We start from the raw sequence: 26,739 nt of genomic DNA, 5'->3' as shown, positions 1-26,739 counted from the left end.
TGAAGGACACTATGGAAGGTCCCATGGCCAGAAAGTGACAGCTGGGATATAAACCAGGCAGTCTGTTGCTCTGTCCTGTGAGCACTAACCTTTTTCAGAGGTCCAGAGAAGAGGGTCTTTGACTGAAGTGCCTGGCTGGCTGTTCAGTGCTACTTACTTGAAACGAACAGTCTTCAGTGAATTTCACAAAGTACAAGTCATCAGCAATGTTGGGCAGCATGGCCTGGGATCAGGGGAGGAGAGTGTGGACAGTTGGACTGGCCTGAAGAGTAAGGAGGTGGACAGCCCATGCAAGCCATGCAAGCTTGAGAAGCATGGCTATGAAGAGGGTGGGGCAGGGGTGTTTAATGTTTTTCGGAGGGGATTCCAGGACATATAGGAAGCCGAAGGAGGGTTCGCTCCAGACCACTGGAGTGGGCCTTTGGATGGTGTCTGGAAGGCTCCCCTGACTCAGTAGAGAAGGTAGAGAATTGGGGGCACGGGCAGTGGGGTTTCATGTTCAGTGATGAGCAGAGGTGGATTCCTGCTCCACCCCCATTTCCTCCAGGAGGTTGAGACCCAGCTCTGAAATGAGTGGAAGCCACTGAAATGAGTTGGCGGCCAAAGAGCAGTGGGATTGTGGGGTTGCCAATAGAGTTGGGTCCCATTGAGGGTTGGAGCCTAACAGTCTTGGAGCCAAGAGACTGGCAGTTTTGGTGGGTTTCTCCAGACTTGCTCATACACCTCTGTAGGGCCCCAAGGGGATTAGGTGCTAGCCCTGGTTTCGGTGGCTACAGGAGGAAGTACCCAAGTGTTGGGCCAAGAGGCGCCAGGGCAAACGGGGGCGGGGGGCCTTCAAGGTCGGGGCATCCTCAGGCCGCTGCTCCCAAAGCGGGGCGAGGACCGCCAGGATCCGCGGGCCGGGGGATGCGGCCCTCCGCGCCTTCCCCGTGGAGCCTCAGTGCCCGCGAGTCCTGCCAGCCTTTCGGGGCCAGGAAGACCAACGCGGGGCTGAGGGCTTCCTGGTAGCCCCCTCCCCGCGGCCCGGCTAGCCCCCGCGCTGATGCGGGGAAGGATTTCCTGCCGCTGCAGACAAGGATTAGCGCGCCCCTGGCCGGCGCGGCGGGATTAGTCCGCGTGGACTCCGCGATCGGCCCGGGGATTACAGCGCGCTCCCCCCGACGTATATATTCCTGCGGCGGTGGCCGTGGGGCCAGGCCAGCATGGCTGCGGCGGGGGGCGCGGTGAGCCGCAGGGGCCCCGGGCGGCCCTGCCCCTTCTCCATCGAGCACATCCTTTCCAACCTGCCCGAGCGGAGCCCCCCGGCACGGGCCGCCCGCACCCCGCAGCCCGCCGGCCACCAGAGCCCCGCGGAATCCGGAGAGCCCGGGGCGCCCGAGGCCGCGCCCTGCGCCTGCTGCTGCTGCTGCGGACCCCGCGCCGCGCCCCGCGGGCCCCCGGAGCCGGCCTCCGGGCTGGGTGAGTGGGAGCAGGGCGCGGGCGCGGGGGTCCTCCGGGCGCGGGGCGGTCTAGGCGGAGCTCGGCCCCCGCTCCGCGCCTCACCGCGCCCTCGCCCCGCAGGCGCGCGGCTGCCGTGGCCGCTGAGGCTGGGCCCCGCGGCGCCCTTGCCCTTGGCCGCGCCCACGGGAGGCCCGGGGGCGCTGCCCGGCACCGGCGGTCCCGGCCCGCAGCGGCGCACGCGGCGCCACCGCACCATTTTCAGCGAGGAGCAGCTGCAGGCGCTGGAGGCGCTCTTCATGCAGAACCAGTACCCCGACGTGGGCACGCGCGAGCGCCTGGCCGGCCGCATCCGCCTGCGCGAGGAACGCGTGGAGGTGGGTGCCCGCCCGCCAGACGGCGAGAGGGTCCGAGCGGGCTGGCTTCCTTCCTCCTTCTTTTGAAAAGATGGCCCTGGCGCGAAGGCGGGGAGGCGCGGGAGGCCCGGGAACCTCAGTGGGCCGCAGGGCCGGTTCCGGGGCGAGGGCGGGCGGGGCAGGCTAGTGCCGGAAAGTGTCACTGGAACTGGAGGGGAGATAAGGCTAGTTTTCTTTAACTTTGGCTCAAACTTTTTAATTCTCCCTGATAAATGAGACGCGCGTTCACGTGCCCGAATTTGGGAAGCTCGGAAAGAGCACCAAGCTGCAGAATGGGCGTCCGGAGCGCCTTGCGGGGGAGGGGGAAGGCACGCCGAGAGAGGGCTGGTCCGGGTGGGAAAGTGGTCCTCGTCCCGCAGCCCGAGCCGCAGCGGTTAAGAGACGGTGGGTGCCGCTGCCCCCGTGCCGGCTCCCCAGCCCTCTCCTGCCCGTATCCCTGTCGGGAAGCTCCCTGCCTGGTCCACTTATGAGGGTCCGGAGGGACGCGGGTCCCAGGGCTGGATCTGAGCGGTCCCTCCTGCTCATCAGGTCTGGTTCAAGAACCGCCGGGCCAAGTGGCGACATCAGAAGCGCGCGTCAGCGACCTCGAGGCTCCTCCCCGGAACCAAGAAGCCCGCAAAGGAGAGCTGCTGATGGCTCTGGGAGCTACTCCCGTGCTTGGCCGGGTCCTTTGGGGCCGGCTCAGGGAGGGGACAGATCGACCCGAAATGGTGCTGACAGAGGACACCTCTTCCCGCCTGCAGGCTTCCTGCATCCTGCAGCTAGTGCTCAAGGCAGGAGCTTCTCTGCCAGACAGCAGAGAAGCTCCCGTGCCCACCCCCTGTGTCACCTGCCCCAGGAAAGGAGGGAACGCTGAGCATCTCCAGGTGCTCTCCTTTCCAGCGACTGGGGTCGGGGAGATTCCCCCGGAGCTGCAGCGGGGTGGGGGTGGGGGGTTGTTGGTTGCTGGGAGCAGGGCACAGAGCAGATAAGCTTCCTCAACTCCCCATCAACTCCAGGACAGGAACCATCCCCTTGTCAGGAGGGCCCAGAATCCTCCTCTCCCTCCTGGGGTATGCTGATGTCCCGCCTCTTCTCAGCATGGACATAGGTCTCTTGACATGGCCAAGGGGGTGAGGGGGGTGTTCTGTGCATTCTGGGGTTGTCAGCTCGCATGTCCTGCACTGGGCCTTCCTGTCCAGAGCTATAGGATGAGGACATTGGATGAGGTCATCTCCAGAAGCCCCCTACCCTGCCCCTTAATTCTGTGAGCCTTGCCTGGATACTGGGAAATAAACAAGCAACTACAAACGGCACAAAAGCAGTCCAAAGTTCGAAGTCCACCATGACTTCACTCCCACATCCAGGGGGTGGGGGCCAGCTGGTCTTGGGGAGCACAGCCCAGTGAGTCCTCAGTTTCTGTGCTCCCCAGCACAGCAGACTACCCCACAGATCATGACCTAGCACCCTGGGGGTCTGCACTGGCCTTTAGGTACTGAACGGGTAGAGATCCTTGGCCTCCTCCTTCTGGGGGATTTACACGCTATGTGTCTGCCATCCTGTTGGGGCAAGAGGAGGTTTGACTGGGGAGGATGCACCACACCCCCTGCCACTGCCTTGGAAAATCTGTTTTCCTCTCCAACATCCCAGCCCTAGGGTGAAGGACAGTGTGAAAATGAGGCTTTCACTCTCCCCAGTAGGCCTGTACGGTGGGTTCAAGGCACCTAACACCATCATCTGGCTTGGGGACCATGTTCTGCCTCCACACAGGTCCTGGAAGAAATTGGGGGATGGGGTATCTGAAAGGAGACACAATCCATTCATTAAAGGTGCAGAAGCTGAGCAGGCATGATGTCCCCAGCCAGTGCTGCTCTAACACTGCCGGATGCCTCCAGGACAGCAGCACTCACCTTCACCTCTCAGGATGCACACTTCTGGCTGTCACAAAGCTCTTTTCTCCCGAACCCTGGCCTTATCCTTGGATACTGCCCAGCCCTCCTGCAGAGCTTCCCTGCAGTCTGGAACACCCTCATCTCTGGGACCCCAGCCCCCCATTGGCTCTTTGTCATTGTAGAGGGCAGCCATGATCAGAGCTCCATTTCAAGGGGCCAGTGGCTACACTGTCCTTCTGATTTCTCTCCTTTCTCTCTAGCTGAACCTCTTGGCAGGTTCACCCCTACAGGCTGCCCGTTAACATAGGTGTCCTGCAGGCTGGACCCCAGGCATGGCCCTCTCCTCTCCATTCTCTCCTTGCTTTATCACTGCCTCTTGTAGACTCCAATTCCCTTCTCTCTTCCACATGTACATCTCCAGCCCAGGCCTCTTCCCTTAACTAGATACTTCTGTCCATGTATCCCCTTGACCTCTCCATGTGGAAGCCCACTGTGACTCAAAATCACCTTGTCCATGGCAAATTCTTCCCCTGTGCAAACCAGGTGCATGAACCAGAGGACTCGCAATTACCCACACCCCTCTTCTCCCTCACCCACCATCCCAGGCCAGCAGCAAATCCATTTTTCTTCCAAAAACAATCCCAGAAGCTATTTTTTTCCCCAGCTTCAACAGTACCAACCTGATGAAAGTGCTGTCATCCCTTACCATGACCATTGTAGGTGCCTCCAGTCTTGTCCACCTGCAGCCACTCTGTTTCCTCTGTAATTCATTCTCCATAAAAGCCAGGGTGCAAGTTTGAACCTGCCTCTCCCCTGCCTACAGCACTCCAAGGGCTTTCCGTTGTTCTTAAAGATACAACTCACTGTGACCCATGAAGCCCCATGCAGCCGGCCCCTGCCCATCTGGCATCATTTCATACCTCACTGCTCCTTGCAGTCCGTGTGTATCAAAAGCTCTCTTTTGCTGCAAGACCTTTGCACCCGCTTTTTCCCTCTTCCTGGTCAGTGTCTGTTCATCCTTTGGATCTGCAACCATTTCTGGCCCTGGGGAGACTTCCCCTCACTGCCCCCTAGGTAAGATTCCCCAACAACAAACTTTCTTTCTTTTTTTTTTTTTTTACACCTGTCTGCTGCAGTGTTTTAAAGATTTTTAAGTTTATTTATTTTGAGAAAGAGAGAGATTGAGGAAGGGGCAGAGAGAGGGAGAGAGAGAATCCCAAGCAGGGATTGTGCTGTCAGCACAGAGCCCGACCTGGGGCTAGAACTCACAAACTATGAGATACTGACCTGAGCCAAGATCAAGAGTCAGACGCTAAACCAACTGAGCCATCTGGGCCACACACTCCCGCCCTGCCCCGTTGCAATTTTATGCTTGTTTGTGGGGTGATGCAACTAGTGTCTGTCTTCCCCATTTGACTGTCAGTTCCACAGGGCAGGAATCATCACCATGGGGTTTCCCAGTGGGTGAAGGAATGGCTGCCTATTATACTAAATCATTCCGGGGAAGAACTTACTTGTTTGATATAATTCACAACCTCTTTTGGAGAAGAAATGATCATTTTTGAAAAAAGCGGGCAATTTTCTGGTCCATTTCAATGAAAGTTAGCCCTCTTCTGGGAAGCCCACTCGTGTTCAGGAACCGAATATTTTTTTAATATTTATTTATTTTTTTTTAAACTTAAAAAAAAATTTTTAACGTTTATTTATTTTTGAGACAGAGAGAGACAGAGCATGAATGGGGGAGGGTCAGAGAGAGAGAGAGACACAGAATCTGAAACAGGCTCCAGGCTCTGAGTTGTCAGCACAGAGCCGGACGCGGGGCTCGAACTCACGGAGTGCGAGATCATGACCTGAGCCAAAGTCGGTTGGGACACCCAACCGACTGAGCCGCCCAGGCGCCCCAGATGTTTATTTATTTTTAAGAGAGAGAGAGAGATCACAAGCGGGGGAAGTGCAGAGAGAGAGGGTGGGTACAGAGGATCGGAAGCAGGCTCCTGCTGACAGTAGAGAGCCTGATGCAGGGCTCAAACTCACAAACCCTGAGATCATGACCTGATCTGAAGTTGGACGCTTAACGGACTGAGCCACCCAGGCGCCCCAGGAACCGAATAATTCAAAAAAAATTTTTTTAATGTTTATTTATTTTTCAGGGAGACAGAGACAGACTGTGAGTGGGGGAGGGACACAAAGAGAGGGAGACACATAATCTATAGCAGGCTCCAGGCTCTGAGCTGTCAGCACAGAGCCCGACGCGGGGCTCGAACTCACAAACTGTGAGATCATGACCTGAGTCGAAGTCGGACGCTTAACCAACTGAGCCACCCAGGCGCCCCGGAACCGAATAATTTTTAACCAGACATTTCTTTATTGGACCATCGCATTTTTTTCTTTTCTTTTCTTTTCTTTTCTTTTCTTTTCTTTTCTTTTCTTTCTTTCTTTTTTTTTTTTTTTTTTTGTTAGATAACTATCAAGAAGAAATTGTCTTAGTGGTCTTTTCTGGCATAAAGTTTGAATAAAAACTTTGAAACGAGTATATAGCCAAAATGTGTTTTTGTTAATGATATAGAAGCATACCCAATGATTATTTTCGAGAAACCGGAATTTCAAGGCCTTTCAATTTAGCAGTGCTGGAATTTTTCAGGATCAGAGTGAGTGACACGCCCCTTAGTCTCCCACACCATAGCGACCCCTGGTGCCCATAGTCCAGATTCGGAGGACCACAGCGGGGAGGGGCAAAGACTACAACTCCCATAAGGCCCACGGATTATAATGGCGTCACCACGGAGCGCGGGCTGGTCTTCAAAATGCGCAGCTCTTCCATTGGTGGGTTGTTGCAAACGCCTGCGCAGCTGGCGCAGTTCCGCCCCCGCCGTCTCCGGACCCTGTTACGTGCCTGTGTCGCCCGAGCGGCCCTGGGATAGCGATGGAGACGCCCGGCGCATCAACCCGGGCCCTGCTGCTCCCTGCCGCGTCCGGGCCCCGGAGGAAGCGCGCGGCAGGGGAGTCGCTTGCGACGAGCAAGCAACGGGTCCTGGACGAAGAAGAGTACATCGAGGTAAGACCTCGATGAAGACGCTAGCGAATTCTAGGTCCCTTCCCCGCCTCGCGCTCTTCTCGGGCCCCTCCTCTCGGGTCGTGGCAGTCTCGTCCCCTCGCGGAGGTGGAGCAACTTGAGTCCGTGCTTTTGGGGTGTGGGCAGTCGGAGAGCCAAATAAGTACGGTTCAGAGTGAGGTGTCTTGATGGGGGAGGCACTAGTAGTGTTGCTAGAGGAGAGTGGGGGCGGTTTATTAAAGTAGGAATGTGGAAGGATGGTAGCAAAGAGGACTTTCTAACAGAGCTGTTTGTTTTTGGGAGGTCTCTGGGACAGGCAGGTGGCATTAGTGGACAGCTAGGTGCACAGACGTGCAGCCAGGAGCAAGGTCTGCCTGGAGGTACAGATTTGGGAATCTCAACCAGTGCTGCTGGTGGGGGTGACAGGCTGAAGTCATCCAGGTAAAGGGTTCAGATTGGAAATAGGAGGTTACAGGTGGAATGAAGGTGGCAACACCCACCTTGGTCCAGCTAGTGTGGAGGTGGAGCCAGTAAAGGAGAATGAGAGTGACCAGTGAGGGGAGAGAGAAGGGTTTCATAGAAATCAGGTGAACGTTTAGTAATGTTAGGTGTTGCAGAAGATCGCAAGGCATGCTCATCGTCATTGGAAAGTGCAGGTAACCTCAGAAGATCATTGGGTTGGACAGAGGTTGGGGGCATCAGCAAGGACCTTAGCATGTACATTGGTAGATGGAAAGGCAGGTGTGAACTATGACTTTTATTCTGACTTCTGACAGGGCCTCCAGACAGTCATCCAGAGGGACTTCTTTCCTGATGTAGAAAAGCTGCAGGCCCAGAAAGAGTACCTGGAGGCTGAGGAGAATGGAGACCTGGAGCGGATGCGTCAGATTGCCATCAAGTTTGGCTCTGCTCTGGGCAAGATGTCCCGAGAGCCCCCACCGCCCTGTAAGAGCAACAGTGGGTGGCTGAGAGGGGAACTCCTGCTGAGCCGATGCCTTGGACTGGCTCTAATCCCTACCCCCTTCCTTCTAGATGTGACTCCAGCCACATTTGAAACCCCTGATGTGCACACAGGCACCGGAATGGTGGGCAACAAGCCCCGGGGCCGGGGCCGAGGCCTGGAAGATGGCGATGGTGAGTGAGCGGTTGGGTTTGTCTAGAGTCTTATCCTATGTGGCCCTGAGGGGCTGGTTCAGAGGCAGATCACATCTTGTCCCTGAGGGCTCTGTTTGCTTACATGGCAACCCATGGCTCCAAAGAGCACTGGTCTAGGAGACAGAAGATCTGGGTCCAGCTCCCAAACACAGGGCAGTTCTCTGAACCTCTGGTCCTCCTCTGTGGAATGGAAATCTTGCCACCTCTCTCACCAGCCTGCTCACTGTGTGCCAGCCCCTGCCCAGTGGGCTTCATGGGCCTTGGAGGGCCCCTTTTCTGCTGTCTCCTTACAGTGCCTCAGGACCTCTGCACTTGTGTCTTCAGAGTTAGTCTCTTCCCCTGGATAGCTGCACATCTCACACCTTCTCTCCCCTCAGGTCTCTGCTCAGATGTTACCCGTTCAGGGAAACCTTTCCTGACCACTGTTGTGTCCCGCTCGCACCCCCCCCCCCCCCCCCCCCCAGCCACAACGTGAAGTTACATCACCTTTCATGCATGCTGCCTTCCTGCTTGGCTTTGTTTTCTCACTGCAGGACATGGCACTTAAAAAGGCATTTCTCTACATATTGCTTCTTCTCTCCACAAGAGCTTCTTTGTCTCATCTCTGTGTGTATACTTTGTATCCAGAACAGTACTCGGTGTGTTGTGGGAATAGAACAAATGAAAGAGTTGTCTTCCTCAGTGCATGTATTGGGGATCGTGACATGTTCCAACTTTATGAGGGATTTTTTTCTAGGAAAGAGCATTTTGAGTCCTGTTGGACACGACTATACTACGTACTACAGGACTTTCTCATGATCAGTTGATTATTTTGTTCTTAGTAGAACATCAGTGCTCAGACAGATAAGATGCTGTTCTCTACCAGGTTCTAGTGTGCAGTGTGTTGTGTGTCTACACGGACAAAATATTTTCTGCTTCAAAATCCAGCTCTTTGTGGGGCCCTGGGTGGCTCAGTCAGTTACGTATCCGACTTGGGCTCAGGTCATGATCTCTCGGTTTGTGAGTTCAAGCCCCACATCGGGCTCTGTGCTGACAGCTTGGAGCCTGGAACCTGCTTCGGATTCTGTGTCTCCCTCTCTCTCTGCCCCTCCCCTGCTCGTGTTCTGTCTTTCTCTCTCTCAACAAAATAAATAAAATGTTAAAAAAATTTTTTTTTTAAGTCTACTTCTTTGTGCCCTTACCATGGTTTGTCATGTTGTGTCCTTGGAGTTTGATTCTCTACTGCGACATGGCAGATGCATCACAGGCAATTTGCAGATTCCTTTTCCTTAAATACGTGTTGTCAGTATATCTAAGAATCATTTCGGTGACCTAAGTGGTAGGTACCATTATCATTCACATTCACAGGTGAGGAAGCCTAGACTCAGGAAAGGAGGTCTCAGGGCTTGTTGGTGGTGGAATGGGGTTTGAGTTCTCTTTCTGCCCCTGGGTCTTGAGCTTTTAACCACTGTACTTTGTGCAGTCTAGGAGTCTGTGTGTGGTCAGGACTCAGCAGAATGGGAGACAAAGCTCTCCACCTAATGGGCCTGCTGAAGTGTGTACCACTGTGCGCAGTGCGATGGGACCACCTCAGTAGGGGTGCCCCTTTCTACGGCGGTGGGAGGGGCGGCTGGAGTCGCGGCCCAGTGTCTGTGAGGCCCCATGTAGAGTACTGGATTATACGGGGTTCCTGCCATCAAAGCCTGCTAGCAGGTTAGGGGGCTTAGGTGACAAACCATCCACCTGTAGCACAGATACCAGGAAGGGAGGAGCAGGCAGGGTAAGAAAACCCAGGGATGGAGGGAGAGCTTGGAGCTCTGAAGGTGGATCCTACAGGATCGGCACAATTTTGGCAGGGCGGGACCTGACTGTGACCACCTGCCTTTTCTGTAGCCCCTGGATGTCGCTCTTCTGGTCTGAGTCAGACATAACATTTCACCTGACATCCAGCAGTTGAGGAGAGCCCCTGAGTGCTCCCTGGGCAGTTGGCGGGGGGGGGAGGGGGGTTGATTCTGCCCCTAGGAGGGGAGTTGTCTGATGGTGTGGGCTCTCATCAACAGACCCGCAACCAGGGTGAGGGTTCCATCTCTGCTTATGAGGTAGCCTGGTTCCTGAGATCTTGTGACTGCAAAGCAGTGTTGATGCTATTTGTGATTCTGTGTCATCCCACCTATGCTCCTGAGCAGGAGAGGCTGGAGAGGAGGAGGAGAAGGAGCCCCTGCCCAGCCTGGATGTCTTCCTGAGCCGGTACACAAGTGAGGACAATGCTTCCTTCCAGGAGATCATGGAGGTGGCCAAGGAGAAGAGCCGGGCACGCCACACATGGCTCTACCAGGCCGAGGAGGAGTTTGAGAAGGTGTCTTTGGGTACAGGGGCACAGGCATCCTCTGTCAGGATGGAGGGAGTCCTGGGGCCAGGGGCACAGTGCCTGGGCACCTCTCTGACCCTCACTTTTCCCCTGTGATGCAGAGGCAGAAAGATAATCTTGCACTTCCGTCGGCAGAGCACCAAGCCATCGAGAGCAGCCAGGCTGGTGTGGAGACCTGGAAGTACAAGGCCAAGAACTCCCTGATGTACTACCCAGAGGGTGAGCAGGCAGGGCTGGCAGGTGGCATGGCATGGGACATTGTGTTTGGATCTGGCCTTAGGGTGTGTGTGGGGGTCTTTGCTCCCTAGCATACTGGGCCTCAGAGGTGCCCTGGTCTGTCTCGGGGCAGAGGAGCCTCTGTGTTGTGGGTGAGGGAGTGAGGCCGTCCCCTGCTTTACTAGGCCCCGTGCTTCTGTTCACTGGGGAATGACTTAGTCTCTACCTCAAGCCTTGAGTGCAGGGCAGTAATGGGGACCCCCCACCCCCTCTGACACTGCTGCCATCTTGTCTCCACCTGCCAGGTGTCCCTGATGAAGAACAGCTGTTTAAGAAGCCAAGGCAGGTGGTGCATAAGAATACTCGCTTCCTCAGGGACCCCTTCAGCCAGGCCCTGAGCAGGTCCCAGCTGCAGCAGGCCGCCGCCCTCAATGCCCAGGTGAGTGGCAGGGGCTGGATGTGGGCACAACCTCTCTGATCTTGGCTGCCTTCATTAAATTAGTACCGTTCTTGGGTTTGGCAGAGACTAGCAGCGTGGGAGTATTTGGAGCTCCTGTGCGGCAGGGTCCTGAGCCTTTTCTCGACTGTATGGGCTTCTGGGGCCAGAGATGTGTGGTGGGTCAGTTCTGCCCCTTGTCCCTGGAGGACAAGGACATGAGAGAAGAAACGCTGCTGGGAGCCAGTCCAGTCTGGCCAGACCCACACCTCTGTACCAGGCAGGGCAGGGGTAGGTGGGGTGCGCAGGCTGGGGCGCAGTGAGGCTTGGTGGGGCAGACAACAGGGGTTTCTGGGCCTGGGTGTCAAGGTGCAGTGGTGACTCCAGGAGAGGGAGAGGCAGGAAGTGAGGAGACTGTTTTGTAAGCTTCTATAGGTACCTGTGGGAAAGAGGTCAGAGCACATGTGTGCCAGTGGTCAGTGTAGTTTCCTGGGGGGGCCTAAGTCGGTAGTCCCCGAAGCAGCTTTTGTGGGGTCTGGCCTGAGGCCAGAAGGAGGGGAAGCTTCTCTTCTGATACCTGCTCTGACAGGTCCTCAAAATCTTTGCAGGGGCCAGGGTCCTTCTCTCTCCAGCTGTTCCTGTGCATTTGCCCTTCAGCTAGCTGGGGGGAGCAGGCTTGGCTCCCCCTTAACACTGGTCTGTCTTGTTTGTTCCAGCACAAACAGGGCAAGGTGGGCCCTGACGGCAAAGAACTGATCCCCCAGGATTCCCCCCGAGTGGGCGGATTTGGATTTGTTGCAACCCCCTCTCCTGCCCCTGGTGAGTAGTGGACCCTCTGTCAAGCTGGCCCCCTGATAGGACTGCTTGTGGGGAGGTGGGCTGCTCAGTTGGCTCTTGGCACCCTTGACACTTCCCCATGTCTGCCCTGTGCCTCATATGACTCAGAGACCCAGTGTCCCACCTGTGCAATGACAGGGCTGAATGGGGCTATGGGCGGGCTGGATTCTTAGGGAGACCTGATTTGAGATGTGTGAGTCCCAGCCCATTCAGCCGGGTAGTCTTCGTGACTTGCCCTGAGCTTAGCAGGACAGACTGGTTTTGCTGGGGACCAGGGGTGTCGGGGCTCTACTGGACAGACTGGCTGCGGCAAGCATGCTTAAGGGCACGGGGAGGCTGGGCAGGGGGAGGCTAAGTGTAGGGGCATAGGGAAGAAGCTCTGGGCTCCAGCCCTGCGTGACCTCACAAGGAGATTTATGAGACTTGGGGACAATCTCATGGTGCAGGTGGTGTCCTCCTGCTCTCCCGAGCATCGTCCTCTGTATTTTGGGCTGCTGGTTGCTGTGACATAGGCCAGGGTATATGGAGGCACTACAGGTTTGTGCAGGGTCCTGGGAGGTTTGGGTGCTCTGAAAGCCCCCAAGTGTCTCCCCACCTTGGGGTGGCCTGCCATAGCAACTTCTAGGCGGCTCCCCTGGCCATGTGCTAGGATGGGGGCCTGGCTGACCCAGCCTGCCTTCTCTGGGGAGCCCCCTTCCCAGGCTAAGCCCCACAGCTGTAGGGGCCTGGGCTTGCCTTGGGCTCAAAGTAGCCTTGGCATTGTCATCTCAGAGGGCAGAGGTACCAGGTCCCAGAGTCCCAGGGAAGGAGAGTGGGCCAACTGCCAACCTTGGTGTATGTTAGCTGGGATGCTCATGGTGGGAACTGGCTGTTGTAGGAGAGAGGGCCTGGCAGGACCCCCACCCAGATCCCCTGGCCTGAGGTAACTGTGGGCTCTCTCCATCCACAGGTGTGAACGAGTCACCACTGATGACCTGGGGGGAGGTTGAAAACACTCCCTTGAGAGTGGAAGGATCTGAGACCCCCTATGTGGACAGGACACCAGGGCCAGCCTTCAAGGTGGGTCATGGTGAGGGGAGCTCAAGTGCGACCCTGAGAGGGTATGTGGTCCTCTGAGAACTTGTAGCTCAACACACAGAGGATGAGCTAGCTCCCACTGGTCAGACTACAGCCTACTGAAGGGCCAAGCCATGCTCCAGGCTGCATACCTGCACAGGTACTGCACTTCAGAATAGGACCAGAGCACTAAGGACAGGTGTGGTTGGACGGAGGGACTCGGGTGTGAGGTCAGGGCACCAAAGCCATGGCCCTTTGAGTCTGCAGGACTGTGGACCGGGTAGGGCCCCAGAACCCCAGTGTTCTGTGGGATGTGGTTTGTGTCTTCAGGGGGTTGCGTGTTTACAGAGAGAGGACTCTGGTTACAGGAGAGCATGAATCAGGAGGCACTTGTTATTTAGAAGTTGTCAGAGTGGGGGAGTTATGAGGCCTGGAGCAGGTAGGGAAGGGAAGCTAAGTGCCAGATGGTTTGTACAGATGGGATGGCCTAGGATGGTGTGGGGCCCCAGAGAGGCTTTGGGAGGGCAGCGTGCTCTGGTCTGCACAGTTTGTTGGGGGAGCCGAGTGACATAGTTTAGAATGTGAAGGAAGAGAAGTCGCTGGAAGCTGGGAGCATGCTGTCCTGTTCTTGGGGTGCTGGGCCAACACTCCCAACGTGGAGTGCTAGGAGATCACAGGAGGCGGAGGTCAGTGATGTTGCAGAGGGCAAAGGGTGTGGGGTTACATCACGTGCCTTGAAACCCCAAAGAGTTAGACACAGAATTTGGGATTAATGTAGGTCTGTTGCATGGGGAGCTGGGTCACACATGGTCTTGAACTGGCCCCTCTAAACATTTGCAGTGGTCAGTTTGAAGTGCAACAGAAAAAGAGGTCTCATTCACTATAGCAGCAGAAATTTAGAACGACTAGCAATAATTAAGCTCTTGTAAAGAAACCACAGGCGAGTGCTGCAGACTTACGTAAGGAAAACTGCCGGAGCCTGCGGGCCCCACCAGGAGGCCTCCCTAGCATAGCTCCGCTCATTCTCCCCCGAGGATTTCTGAGAAGCAACGCATGTCTAGACAGAACGTGCGCAGAGGATTTTGGCCCCTTGGTTCTTAAACTTGCCTGGCACACAAGGATAACCAAGGAAAACTGAAGAGAGGAATGACAGGGAGGAGCGTGTGCCTGCAGGTGTTAAGGCATGCCACAGGTATAGGTGTGTCAGAAGTCTGCCCCTGGTCCTAGAGCCTATGGGGCAGTAGGGAAGAGATTCTGAACAAACCTCCGTCCAAATCAGAATTCAGGGTACACGAGAGACAACAGCTCAAATTGTGCTGAGTAGTAGAGTATGTGGAAATGAAGTTCTTGATACATAAATGGAACGAGTTCCTGGAAGCAGAAATATTAAGTGTATAAGTCAATGTAAAACACTTAGAAGAAAATAATAGTATTTAATCTAATTTTGAGGTAGGAAGGGTTAGATCTTAAGGGAAGTGAGGTTTAGATTATACTGTACGAAGTGATAAACTTAAATACGGCAGAAAAAAAAAAGAAAAAAAAAAGAACACGTAAGAGAAACTGAAAGCAAATAACTAAGAGGGAATTTGTATGGCATAGCTTAATGTAACTGATGTGGGTAAAACACTAAATAACGAACAAGCACTTTAATAGGAAAAAAGAGGCCAAGGATGCGTCTCGGGAAGTTCTGCAAAGAAATACAGAAGGTCAATAGATGTTAAACAGAAAGCTGTTTACTCTGGTAGTCACAGGGAAGCAGATTCAAAAAGACCCCTTTCTTTCCTAAAAGACTGTCAGAGGTTCATAAGTTGGCAATGCTGGCTTTTAGGGGTCCGTGAGGACAGGCAGGTGGGCAGTTCAGGCAAGCTTTTTGGGGGGCTTTTAGGAAGGTGGCAGTGGGTTGTGAGGATCATGGGGGCCACGAAAAGAGGCAGGTGCCCCACCAGCAAGGGACTGCCTGACTCGGTGGCAGGCTACCCACACACTTGCTGTCATGTAGATCTTGGAGCCGGGCCGCAGGGAACGGCTGGGGCTGAAGATGGCCAACGAGGCTGCCGCCAAGAACCGGGCCAAGAAGCAGGAAGCCTTGAGGAGAGTGACGGAGAACCTGGCCAGGTGAGGCGTGGCTGACCTGTGTGGGTGGGGGTCTCTCCCTGCTCCCACATGGCCCCACCCCCTGCATATGGATGCACAGTGTGCAGGGCAGGCCCAGGCGTTCTGTAGTGGGTCCTATAGCAGCTCCTCTGGTCCAGGGCATGGCCTGTTTGAACCAGGATGCAGGGCCCCTCTCCATCTTTTCCTTCTTCAGCCTCCTCCTTGGCACAACCCTTAGAGACACCTTTGGGCCCCTTGTCCCGCTATGAGCTCCTGTCAGCCCTTTGGAAACAGGTGTATCATTCTCCTTGGAGAGAGTTGAAGTCCATCCCAGCCCCACAGCCAAGGGCAGCATTACCACTGAACCTTAAGTTTGACTACACTGCTGTGTGCCAGGCCACCTGGTATCCTCAGCCTGTAATGACCATGCATCTCCCATGTATCTTCCTGTGGGGCCATGGGAGGCCCTGCTGCGGTGGTGCCCACATGGGCCTAATGGTGCCTCATTCACCCACTTCTTCCATCCCAGCCTCACCCCCAAAGGCCTGAGCCCAGCCATGTCTCCAGCCCTGCAGCGCCTCGTGAGCAGGACGGCCAGCAAGTACACAGACCGGGCCCTGCGGGCCAGCTACACCCCATCTCCAGCACGCTCAACCCACCTCAAGACCCCAGCTGGTGGGCCCCAGACCCCCACGAGCACGCCGGCTCCTGGCTCTACAGCACGCACCCCCCTCAACCAAGATCCAGCCTCCATCACGGACAATCTGCTACAACTCCCTGCCCGGCGCAAAGCCTCAGACTTCTTCTAGGGCCAGGCCCGGGTCGGGCCTGTGGAAGCTTTGTGGAGCCTGCAGGGCAGCTGCCCACTCAGCAGAGGACTCCGGCCTTCTGGGGACCCAGGCCCGGGCCAGAAATGGTGACTGTCCCAGGAGCCACAGAAGAGATGCCGTGCCTCAACCAGACTGGTACAAAACTTGGCCCTCACAGCCCTTGGGGTGCATCCCACGGTCTTGTTCATACTCTTTTCTATCAACCGCCTGTCTGTTTTTATTTAGCTGTCATTAAAGAGCACCTAGCACCATCTGGCAGGCTTCTGTGTCCGGCCTGCTCTGCACGGCCCTTAGGCGGCCCTCGTGCCTACAGCATGGTCTCAGGACTGCAGGCCTTCCTGGAAGGAAGCTTCTGGGTGAGGTGACCCTTGGAAGACCAGGGTGTCTGGCCTTTCTTGCCACTATCTACATTTCTTTCTGTGGCACCCCCGAGGCTTGGAACCTGCCCTCTGGGCTGAGCTCACAGCACATTGGGCCCTGCCCCCCAAGTTCTTTCCCTTTGAGGGAAGTAGGGAATCCTTGAAAGTTTCCATGCCCCTCATGTTCTGCTGGGGCTCTGGGTCCAGGTCTCCAGCCTCCCCAGCCAGGCCCAGCCCTTGTGGTTTGCTGGTGACAGGGCTGCACAGGTCCTACGTGTCAGACGGCCCCTCACGTGAGGCACCTTCCCAGTGGCCTCAGCGTCACCTCCAAGTACCTGGTCTCCAGCTCAGATGGGGCAGGGCTGTCTCTGTCTTCCTGCCCTTCCATCTCCCAGTGCTCTAGGCACTGCCTTCCATACGCTGCTGAGTCACTAGCAGGAGCCATGGGTAACAGTAACCTGGGTCACCGTGTCAGAAGCAGTGGGGTCAGGTCCCATGCAGACCCCATAGCACCATGTGCACTACAGGCCACACTTGCCCATGACCCAGAGGGCTTTGGTGCCCAGGCCTCCTAGGGCTGCTTCACAGGGAGAGGGGGGACCCAAGCTGGCTCCCAGAAGTGTCTCTTCGGGCCTCAGGTAGGGTCAGGTTGTGCCCTTCTAGGGGTTTGCACTGCCCAAGAAAGACAGCCTGGAATCTACTCAGACCACAGTCTTTCTCTTCTTGAGTGTGCCCAGCCCTGCACTGGCTGTTGTCTTGGGTTGTTCCGCATGGGTCCTGGCCGCCTCCATGAGTGCCATGTTCCCTGAAGGCTGGCGTGGGCTTGCTGCTTGCCTGGGCACCCACTAGCCTGTGCTCCTCAATTCCTGCCAGCTCCCAGGGGGCTGAACCCCAGCCAAGCCCTGCAACTCACCAGGGGGGTGGGACTGAACTCAGCAGGTGGATCCAGGACTGCCGGTGGTGGGGGGGGGGGGGTCAGAAAAGTGTGGCCTTTGGTGCTTTTCCCCCACAGGGAAGGGTGGGCATGGGACAGAAAAGCATAGAGGCAGAAGTCTGAGTGGGATGTGAGTGAGATACAGAGGGAGATGCTGTCCAGGCAAGGCCACCTAAGGCCAAGCGCTGGCCCCCTTGAGCACTGGCTGGTGTGTGGGGTGGACGAGATGGGGTGGAGAGGGTGTGGGTGAGAGGTCTGGGCTGGGGCTATTCCAGCAGATGAAAGGGCACTCGAAGGGCTGAGGTCACTGGTCTCAATCACAGCCATGGAGGGAGCAGAGTACATGGAGAAGGGGGCTGTCTGAGGGAGCAGGATGGGGTCAGGGTCGGGTGGGCCGTGCTGTGCCTGAGCAGGAGAGACACGAGCAGCTGGCCAGCCTGGGAGGTGCTGGGCCCCGGGGTGGGTCAGAGGGAGACAGTGAGGACCTGGCAGTGGATTGCAGCTGAGGTCTTCTTGCCCACAGGGCCTCGCTGTAAGTCTGCCTGTGCACCCCTGTGCTGGAGACCCCCATGCCACAGGGAGGGTGGTTGCCTGAGTCCTAGAGAAAAAGACTCCTCAGGGGCCACTCTTGATGCATGTATACACTTTGTGGTTTATTTGGTGGTCAGTAATTAATGTTTTTGCTACTAAGTGCAAGAAAGCTAATAGAACATAATCAAAATAGTGGTTTAATTGACAGATTTTATTTGTTCCTTGCACCTGTGCCTTCTTCAGCTCCTACCTCCCTATTTAGTTTATGTGGGTGCACACCATGCACCACGCCCCCGGGGCCCTTAGCACCGCTAGGTGCTCGCTTTCCCCACCTCGGCTCCGGTGACATGATGATCTTTTGCCTTGGAGGTCTCAGCCAGCCTGTCCTCCACCCTGTCCTCATTCTCAGGCACCACCAGTAGCCGGTGCTGGGTTTTGGCCCCCAGCTTGTGGTCAGGCCGGTGTTCGGGCTGGTGCTCGGGGCGAGAGGCTTGCCGGGTGTCCAGTTTGCACTGGGTCCGGTACTTGCCCTCACCCTCCCTCTTGAAAGAGGCAGAAGACATGGCTTTGGGCTTGGGGGGCTGCAGCCATGAGTGGCTGAGGATCTCGTCAATGTGCAGTCGCCGGTTGACGTCCGGCTGCAGGATTCGGTAGATGAGGTCCTTGCACTCGCCCGTCAGGTTCTTGGAGCGGGGGAAGTCCACGCGGTGCTCCTTCTGGATGCGCAGCATCTTCTTGATGTCAGAGTCATTGTAGGGCATGGAGCCACAGACCATGATGTAGAGGATCACGCCCAGGCTCCAGATGTCGTACACCTTGGGCTGGTAGGGGATGCCCTGCAGCACCTCGGGTGCTGCATAAGCCGTCGACCCACAGAAGGTCTTGCTGAGGATGATGCGGCCACTGCCGTCCCGCGGGCAGCGCTTGGAGAAGCCAAAGTCAGAGAGCTTGATGTTGAAGTCCTTGTCGAGGAGGAGGTTCTCGCACTTGAGATCTCTGTGGACAACGTCCAGATCGTGGCAGTACTTGACAGCCGAGGAGAGCTGGCGGAACATCTTACGAGCCACGTCCTCGTGCAGCGCTCCCCGACACTTGATGAACTCAAGGAGGTCGCCCTGGACCCCGAGCTCCATGACGATGTAGATGCGGCCATCAGAGGTCTCAAAGATCTCGTACGTCTTGATGATGGAGCGGTGGTTGACGGTTGCCAGGATGTCCATCTCCCGAGGAAGGAATCTCTCCACAAAGTCGGTGGGTGTCTTCTTGCGGTCGATGATCTTGACCGCCACGTTGAACTTGAGGCGCTCAGAGTAGGCAGATTTGACTTTTGCATATGAGCCCTTACCAAGATTGATGCCCACGATGTAACCTTTCTTCCTTAGGACCGCGGCATCGTCCATGGTGCCAGGTGTGGCTGGCGCCGCTGCGCTCTACATCCCCTCCCCACGTGGGCCAGTGGGCATTGTCCTCATTTACACTGTGAGGAGCTGTCTGGCTGGGCTGGGCCTGGACTTGGAGGGGTGTAACTCTCAGCATTGTCTCTGCGTGACTTCAGCATGTGAAGTCATAAAGCCAGGCTGCCGGGAGTGGGGACTGAGTTGGGTGAAAACGGGGCCCCTGGAACCCTGGAAGCCAGGCTGGCCAAGCAGGAAGGAAGTCAGTACCCGGGACTGCGGTAACCCTCCCTGCTCCTCCTCTTCGCTGTGGCTTCCTTGTCATGAGTCAGGCCCAAGGGAGGGCTGCCCAGGCCAAGCCAGAGTGCCAGCCCCATGCCCATTTCCTTCTCCTGGCTGTGGGGACCGACACTGCATTGGTCCATGTCTCACTAGGGCCGATTTCCTGCAGCTTTTTGCGGGTACGAAAAAACCTTCTCTAGGGCTGGTATCCTTGGAATCGGTGGTGCCTGGGAGGGATGGCCCTGGTCTGGCCAGGCTGGCTGCTGTTCCTAGCCTTATGAATGAGAGCAGCTCCTGTTTTGGGTAGAAGGCTGGGGAGAAGAGTGCTATTGTGGTGGGCAGGGCCTGTGTGAGTGGGAAGGCAGGCAGAGCTCTGGGCCCCAGACTGACAAATGCATGTTCCGAGGGCTGGGGCATGCATGGAGGATGGGCTGGGCCTTGGTCAGGTAGAGGAGGTGATGAGGCATCCAGGCAGGGAAGAGCCTGGGAGAGGTGAGGGCTTGTTCTGAGAATGGCTGAATCCCACAGTCTGGAGTGAGGTGGAGGAGAAGGGAAGTGGCCGCTTTGCCCTGAGTGGTGGGCAGTCATTGCAGGGCCTGGGGCCAGAAGAGCCATGACCCAAGTTACATTTCAAGATGGTCCTTGGCAGAGTGCAGAGAGAATGGGCTTCAGGGTAAGTGGAAGCCAGTGCCTTTGACCAGACAAGAGGAGGATGGACCAGGGTGGCCCTGTGGGGACTGGGTGCCAGAGAGAGACAAAGAGTCTGGTGCACTGGTCAGTGCATGGGCAGGGCCTTGGGTGGAGCTTTGCTGCTGGGGGTCCTGATAAGAGTAGGCACCTGGATGAGGAGGGGGTCCTGAATTTGTGAGGAGTGGGCATGATGTGGGCTGGTGCAACCCTGATGTAGCACCGTTTGCATCTCTAGAGCTGTTTTCTGCACCTGAAAGCAACATGAAAACCCTTTTGTTTTTGCTTTGGGAACTGGGGCATCCTATGTGTGTCTCCTTGGGTAGTTTGGAAGCCCTGCTACTTATCTGTTCTCCATCACAGGCATCCCGTGCCCACACATAGCTCACTGCCAGGGTGGGTGTGCCACGTGCTCATGTTCAGGGGGGTGGGAGAGGATGCCTGCCTCTATGTGGGTGGTTGGAGGGGAGGTGATGAAGGAGCCAGTGTGCAGCTGATCTGCAGGGCCCTGCCAAGTTGATGAGGGGTAGGACGTGCCAGGCAGATGTGCCACCTTGGCCGGAGCACAGCCGTGTGGACATACCTGGGGCACGTGCGGAGCTCCCTGCATCTGGAGGTTTGTGTGGAAGATCTCAGGGGCAGGGAAGTCAGAGTCCAGATGCCAGCTAGGAGTGACTGCCTTCCAGCTGCCACAGCTTCCCTGAGGCCTGCTCCCAGCTCTTGGGAGCTCCTGTTACAGTAGCTTTAGCTTGAAGCCTGCTTCCTCCTGGGACGTCTTTGGTCACTCCTTTGCGTCCCAGAAGGGGTTGGCTGTGAGGATTTGCAGGCCAGGACCCAGGAGCGTGACAGTCTCCCCTGCCTTTCTCCTGCACTCCCAAATGTGCTATCTGGGGGTACCCCCTGCATGTCTGCCTTTTTGGCTGACTCTACCAACCCACCCACTTTTCCTTGTTTTGTGGATCCTGCTCCCTCACACTCTGCCCTTGCCTGGGACAGTGTGACCTCTGCGGTTCTTGGGGACATGGTGGAGGAGGCACAAGCTGAGCTGCTGCGACGGCAAGCAGATGGCATCACCCAGCACATGCACGTGGAGGCAGGCATGGGAAGGGAATGGGAAGTGCTAGATCGGACCTGGGGCCTCCAGGGGTACTCCCAGCCTGCAGCCCTGCGCATGTGAGACCTGCAGACTCTGGGTAGGCCACTTCCCTCTGAGTTTCGGTTTCCTCTGTTTCTCCACTCACCCCATTGGCACTTGAGGATTGGTTCTGGATGCTGGAGTTCACTGATGAAGCAGGCCCATGCTTTCCTGAAGCCCAGAGGACAGGGAGCTTCAGTGTCACACGAACAGCGCCAGTGCCCGGTGGTGGCTGTGCCATGACACGGGAACATGGGGCTGTGAGGAAGAAACTGGGGCTGGATTTGGGGAGGCTGGGGGGGCTGAGGTCTGAGGAGCTGGTCACATGGAGGAGGACAAGGACCTGCTAGAGTATGTGATAGTTTGAAGGGACACAGGGTGGCAGGGGTGTGCAGAGGCAGGAGGGAGCGCTGCAGACCATGGAGGCCATGGTGAAGGTCTTGATCGTAAAGCCTTGGGGAGGGTCACTGATGGGGTCTGAGCCAGGGCTGACCCCAGTGAGTTGAGCGGCTCACAGGTGTGGCCCACTGGGAAGGGGTGGCCTTCAGTCACCTGGGCTGCCACTCTGTGCTGTGTGATTTCAGGTAGTTGCCCACCTTCTCTGAGCCGTCTCCCCACCTGTAAAGCATACAGTAGATGCTCCTTCCTGGGGCCCCTCCTGCCCAGGCTTGCCTTGTGGCTGGGCTGTAGTCAGTTGCTCCCAGGCCCTCGTGCTGCATATCATCCACTGCCTCCATGTGGCCACAGATGACCAAGCAGAGGAGGTCCATGAGCCACTCCTTAGGATGTCCCCACTCCAGCCAGCCCCATGTGCTCTGGAATTTTACTCCACCACCAGATGAGCTGTATGACTCTGGGTTCCTAGAGCCTCTGGGAAAAATTGGGTGGTTCCTCTGGTATTACCCAGGGCCTGTTCTGTGCCTGTACCTTGGCACTCACAGGCCTGCCCCAGAAGAGTTTATAGTGGAGCTGCCAAGTCCAGAAAGCTTTGTGGAGGCCACAGCCCCTCGGCTGATCCTGGAGACATGGGCAAAGTCTGCAGGGATGCATCCACAAGCATGATGACGTCATGTGTGTGTTGGGGTGTGAGTATGGGGGGGGGGGTGGTGCTGGGAGGCCAAGAGGAGCCAGACCTGGGATGCCAAGGCCAAGCACTGAGATCCTGAGGGCAGTGGGATCCAGACTGTGTGCAGGAGGTGGCTGTAGCCACTGGAGAAGTGACAGGGCAGGTAGAGGTAGCTGAGCTGTGTGTTCCCATACACAGGAGCATGGAGATAGGAAGACAGAATGTGTGAGGGTGGCTGGAGGGTGGGGGGGCCAAGAGGAGAGATGGAGCGGATGTGGGGAGGGGTGCAGAGAGAGCAGGGCCAGGGCACTCACAGGACCTCACTTCTCCCGGGGCTTGGGGTTAGGGTCTTTCCAGGACAATGACATGGGCAGGGGAGGGGTAAGTCTGAAGACTCTTATCCTCTTGATGTGTCAAATCTGCAGATCCACACGAGGTTGTCCAGAGTGAGTGCATAACAGGCAGGGAAAGGGGCTGCCGTGGCTGAAGTGAGAAGAGCCTGAGAATGACATGGGTGGGCCTCACAGGACACAGTAGCCAGTGGTGCTAAACGCTGGCCTCCTCTCTCTACAGGACACCTATGGCCATAGGGGACAGGACTGCATTGTGAACACACTTGTCCTCTCTCCTCACCAATGTCTGCTTCTCCACTCTGGCATGGATCATCAACCCTGGGGGCAGGCTGGGGACTAGAAGGGAAAGAGAGGTAATCAAGGCCATACAGTGACTGTGGGACAGGCAGGCTGGGTGGCACTGGGCCATCCAGTGCCCCACCCCCCACCACTTCCTCTGGGCAGGGAGAATGACCAGGGGCAGATGACTCAGGGCAGGTCCAGAACTGGGTGCTGGTTGGCCATGGCTAGTAGACAGAGCAGAAGAAACGAGTTGCCTAGCAGGGTGGGGAGCTCAAGAGGGGTTGAGAGCCTGGTTCACCTGCTCCCTGCAGGGCACTTCCCCACCGGCAGCCTTGAGGAGGCAGTGGCACTGGGGTGCTGAGGGCCTGGACCCTCAGCCCCAACTGCAGACGGAGCCCTCTGCCTCCCGCTCCTCTGCTGCAGGCAGCCACCTTGCCCTTCGTTATCCTGTCCTCTCTGTGCCCCCTCCCCCTCCTCAGCACCGTGCTCATGGCCTCCCTCTTGAAGTAGCATCTTCCTCGCTCAGCTCTTTGCTCTGGTCCAGAGCCTGAGGTCACAGTTGGGGTTGGGCACACTGGGATTTATTTTCCCAAACTGGAGGTGAAGTGCAGTGTGATCTGAGAGTGGGGAGCTGGCGGGGGTGGGGTGGGGGGAGTGCAGGATCCTCTCCCTGGATGACTGCAGTCAGCCGGGGCAAAGACATCCACTTTGGGGTCTGCACTAATATTTATTGTTTTTTTTAGCCATGTGGGTTACCAAGTTCAAAGGGAAGGAGAAGGAACTGATGAAAATAGTGGCTCATCCAGGACAGTTTTCCTTCTTTGGCTTGTCCCTTGGCTTCTTTGGAGCTCAGGCTCAAAGCCATGAGCTCTGCATCATTCCCTGCCAGTCCCCTGGGCCGAGAGAGGCTCGCTAGGTGTGTGTCTCTGGAGGCCGTGAGGGAACCCCCTCCTCTGTTTCCCTGCTTTGCAGCTCGCCATTAAGGCCTGTGGGATCTGACTGCCTTGACACCCGCATTTGCATCGTCTCCTCATCAGGTTTTGACTTGGACTGCATCTCAGGCCGTGTCTCGGACCGTGCTTCCTCCTGGAGCTCCAGCTTGGTGGCTGGGGTATCAGGAGTATCAGGGGTCCACGAGGGCTCAGCACCCTGGGAGCTCTCCCCCTCCTCGTTGATGACTCCAGAGGACAGGCCCTGTGCCTTGGGCTGCACCCAGCAGTGGCTGAGGATCTCATCGATGTGCAGCCGCCGGTTGATGTCCGGCTGTAGCAGGTGGTAGATGAGGTCTTTGCACTCGCCCGTCAGGTTCTTGGAGCGGGGGAAGTTGATGCGGTGCTCCTTCTGGATGCGCAGCATCTTCTTGATGTTGGAGTCATCGTAGGGCATGGAGCCACAGACCATGATGTAGAGGATCACACCCAGACTCCAGATATCACACACCTTGGGCTGGTAGGGGATGCCCTGCAGCACCTCGGGTGCTGCATAAGCTGCTGACCCGCAGAAAGTCTTGCTTAGCATCAGTCGGCCACTGTCATCCCTCGGGCAGCGCTTGGAGAAGCCAAAGTCAGAGAGCTTGATGTTGAAGTCCTTGTCGAGGAGGATGTTCTCACACTTGAGATCTCGGTGGACAATATCCAAGTCATGGCAGTACTTGATGGCTGAGGAGAGCTGGTGGAACTTCTTGCGAGCATCATCCTCGTGCAGGGCTCCCCGGGTTTTGATGAACCCGAGGAGGTCGCCCTGGACCCCGAGCTCCATGATGATGTAGATGCGGCCATCAGAGGTCTCAAAGATCTCGTAGGTCCTGATAATGGAGCGGTGGTTTAGCATGGCCAGAATCTCAATTTCCCGGGGAAGGAATTTCTCCAAGAAGTCCGTGGGGACTTTCTTGCGGTCGATGATCTTGACCGCCACGTTGAACTTCAGGCGCTCAGAGTAAGCTGACTTGACTTTTGCGTACGAGCCCTCTCCCAAATTTATCCCCAGGATGTAGCCTCGTCGCTTGAGGATGGAAGCGTCATCCATGGTGCCGGGAGCGCCCAGTGCCTCTGAGGCTGCCCTCTACATCCCTGCGGGACATGGGCCAGTGGCGTCCTTGTTTACACTGTGGACAGAGAGTCCTCTGGGCTGGCTGGGCCTGCTGTTCCTGCCTCCTAGAGGCCAAGACTCTGGGTGGAATGTTGAGCATCGTCTCCCAGGTGACTTCAGTGGGTGAAGTCATAAAGGAGGAGTGCTCTGGGGGAATGAGGCTCTGGCCTGAGCCACTTGGACTTGGAACCCTGGAAGACCAGCCAGTGGGCTGAAACAGACCAATGGCCAGTGAAGAGTGGCCGTGCACTTGGCTGGGACCTGAGGTACAAGAGGGCTGTGGGGAACACATCAGTGTGCTGGTGCTTCCAAATCAGGAGCCAGACCTGCTTGTGGGGCTGATTATTGCCACATGAGGCATCCCAGGGAATCCAGGGCAAATGGTCCTATTAGTCTGCGTCCCAGAAGGAAAACTAAAGACATACTCAAGTTAAGGGCAGTTTGAAGAGTTTATAAATTCATCTTTCTTACAAAGGTGGGAACTGAGTGTAGGGTAACCCAAGGGTAGTAACAGACCCCTGGAAGGGAAGGTGGGTCACTGGAACCTGGGAAGAGAGTAGAGGACCACCTTGAGAGAGGCAGTGGCCTCAGGTGGAAGCTGCAGTGACCCACAGGGAGGGAGCTAGGGAAAAATATCCCTGATCTCTTTTCCCTCCCTTCAGCTCTGGAGGTCCTTGGTGGTGTCTACACAGGAAATCTGCAGGCCATGTATGTGGGCCAAGGGTAGAGGTGGATCAGGATGGGCAAAAACTCCTGTGCAGTGACTGCAATTTCAGAGGCCAGGGTTTTGCCTTCTCCCTGCATAATTTCCCTGTCCTACTCTCTTCATCTGAACCTTTGCTGGCCTGCTTCTCCAACAGTGGCTCTGCAGGGGAACAACTGGCTGGGATATCTGCTCTTAGCTATGAGTTGCCTCTCTGGGGTCTGCCTAGCTTGTAACCCTGGCTGGGCTCCCACGGCACATTAAAAGCTATGCCTGAATCCCTCTGAGTGCAGCAGCTGCTTCTGCGAATGGTCCATGAGGACAATGCAAGCAGCCAGGGCAGTGTTGGACAGGGACCACTGCTTCTGCCAGCATGGGGGCCCCTCTGCTGTGACAGGCTCTTTGTCTAGCACCTGCTACAGGCTACAGCCCAAGAGAGCAGGAGCAGGCAGGTCTGGCCTAGCTTTGGGTTTAACCTTGGCCATATCCACTCAGAGGGAGTGGGTACCTCTCTCACTGAGTGACTCTGAGTGTCATAGGCTGGAAACCTAGGACATTCAGGAGGATCATGCCTTGAAAGAGCTTGAGAGGACTGCTCCTGGGGAGTAAGTTGGTGGGGCTGGAGGTGGGCCAGGCTAAAATGGGTCCCCCTTTTTTCTGCTCCCATCTCCACCCTCTTCCCCAGCCCTGACACCCTGTGCCAGGCCTTGTGTGCATGGCTGGTGGTCCTTCCATTGGACAGCCTGCTCCTCTCCTACTGAGGACACTCCCATTTGCTGTGCCCTCTTCCACAGTCACTCTGTTCCCTGACAGGTGTGAGGTCAACACTGGAATCGTCTCCTGAGCCTTTCCTCTATGCAGACGTGGCCTGCTGTGGCAGCAGCTGTGCCCAGCATTCCTTCCCCCTCCTCCCACATTGTGTAGGCAGAGTTCTTCCTCCAGAGGCCAGCTTTGCTCCACAGTCTAAGATCTGGGCTTCCTTGTCAGCGCTCCTTGTAGAACACTCCTTTAGGCTATTTCTTCATCTGAAACATTTTCAGTAGTGTGTGCTGGTTCCTTACAGGGTGGCTCCTCCATTCCCCCATCTCCCCACTTCCTCAAAGCATGTCCGGGTTCCTCCAGTTTTCCTTATCCCTTTTCCGCAGCGGTTCTTTTTAAAGACCACTGTAGGGAGCACT

At 56.5% G+C, this 26,739-nt stretch overlaps 4 protein-coding genes across 5 annotated transcripts; 2 read left to right on the top strand and 2 right to left on the bottom strand.

Moving 5' to 3' along the window:
* The first annotated feature begins 1,190 nt into the window (after nt 1–1,190).
* On the top strand, nt 1,191–5,354 carry GSC2 (goosecoid homeobox 2). 2 transcript variants are annotated; one of them, XM_058692970.1, is made up of 3 exons: nt 1,191–1,458; nt 1,561–1,814; nt 2,382–5,354. In XM_058692970.1, exons 1-3 carry the CDS (start codon nt 1,203–1,205, stop codon nt 2,484–2,486), a joined length of 615 nt encoding a protein of 204 aa, XP_058548953.1. In that variant the 5' UTR covers nt 1,191–1,202; the 3' UTR covers nt 2,487–5,354. The 2 variants fall into 2 exon arrangements, with proteins under 2 accessions (XP_058548953.1, XP_058548952.1); XM_058692969.1 differs by having other exon boundaries at nt 1,191–1,814.
* A 1,248-nt stretch (nt 5,355–6,602) lies between these two features.
* ESS2 (ess-2 splicing factor homolog) lies at nt 6,603–16,000 on the top strand. Its single transcript, XM_058692957.1, has 10 exons — nt 6,603–6,779; nt 7,553–7,721; nt 7,809–7,910; nt 10,097–10,266; nt 10,380–10,497; nt 10,800–10,933; nt 11,647–11,749; nt 12,717–12,826; nt 14,823–14,938; nt 15,447–16,000. The coding sequence occupies exons 1-10, from the start codon at nt 6,648–6,650 to the stop codon at nt 15,724–15,726; spliced, it is 1,434 nt and encodes a 477-aa protein (XP_058548940.1). The 5' UTR covers nt 6,603–6,647; the 3' UTR covers nt 15,727–16,000.
* Nucleotides 16,001–17,763: 1,763 nt separating this feature from the next.
* TSSK2 (testis specific serine kinase 2) lies at nt 17,764–19,099 on the bottom strand. The gene has a single exon (XM_058692959.1). The coding sequence runs from the start codon at nt 18,969–18,971 to the stop codon at nt 17,883–17,885; it is 1,089 nt and encodes a 362-aa protein (XP_058548942.1). The 5' UTR covers nt 18,972–19,099; the 3' UTR covers nt 17,764–17,882.
* Nucleotides 19,100–23,472: 4,373 nt separating this feature from the next.
* On the bottom strand, nt 23,473–25,170 carry TSSK1B (testis specific serine kinase 1B). Its single transcript, XM_058692958.1, has one exon. It carries the CDS (start codon nt 24,793–24,795, stop codon nt 23,683–23,685), a length of 1,113 nt encoding a protein of 370 aa, XP_058548941.1. The 5' UTR covers nt 24,796–25,170; the 3' UTR covers nt 23,473–23,682.
* Between the last annotated feature and the right edge of the window lie 1,569 nt (nt 25,171–26,739).

The sequence above is a fragment of the Neofelis nebulosa genome, chromosome 11, assembly GCF_028018385.1.
Source record: "Neofelis nebulosa isolate mNeoNeb1 chromosome 11, mNeoNeb1.pri, whole genome shotgun sequence".
NCBI lineage: Eukaryota > Metazoa > Chordata > Mammalia > Carnivora > Felidae > Neofelis > Neofelis nebulosa.
Note: the sequence above shows the minus strand (reverse complement) of the source record. Positions and strands in the feature narration are given on the sequence as shown.

Excerpts from the sequence above, each read along its gene's own strand:
- GSC2 (XM_058692969.1), top strand. The coding sequence starts at position 1,203 with ATGGCTGCGGCGGGGGGCGCGGTGAGCCGCAGGGGCCCCGGGCGGCCC. Across the intron at positions 1,815-2,381 it reads TGCGCGAGGAACGCGTGGAG|GTCTGGTTCAAGAACCGCCG; the intron begins GTGGGTGCCCGC and ends CCTGCTCATCAG.
- ESS2 (XM_058692957.1), top strand. The coding sequence starts at position 6,648 with ATGGAGACGCCCGGCGCATCAACCCGGGCCCTGCTGCTCCCTGCCGCG. Across the intron at positions 6,780-7,552 it reads ACGAAGAAGAGTACATCGAG|GGCCTCCAGACAGTCATCCA; the intron begins GTAAGACCTCGA and ends GACTTCTGACAG. Across the intron at positions 10,498-10,799 it reads CCTGATGTACTACCCAGAGG|GTGTCCCTGATGAAGAACAG; the intron begins GTGAGCAGGCAG and ends TCCACCTGCCAG.
- TSSK2 (XM_058692959.1), bottom strand. The coding sequence starts at position 18,971 with ATGGACGATGCCGCGGTCCTAAGGAAGAAAGGTTACATCGTGGGCATC.
- TSSK1B (XM_058692958.1), bottom strand. The coding sequence starts at position 24,795 with ATGGATGACGCTTCCATCCTCAAGCGACGAGGCTACATCCTGGGGATA.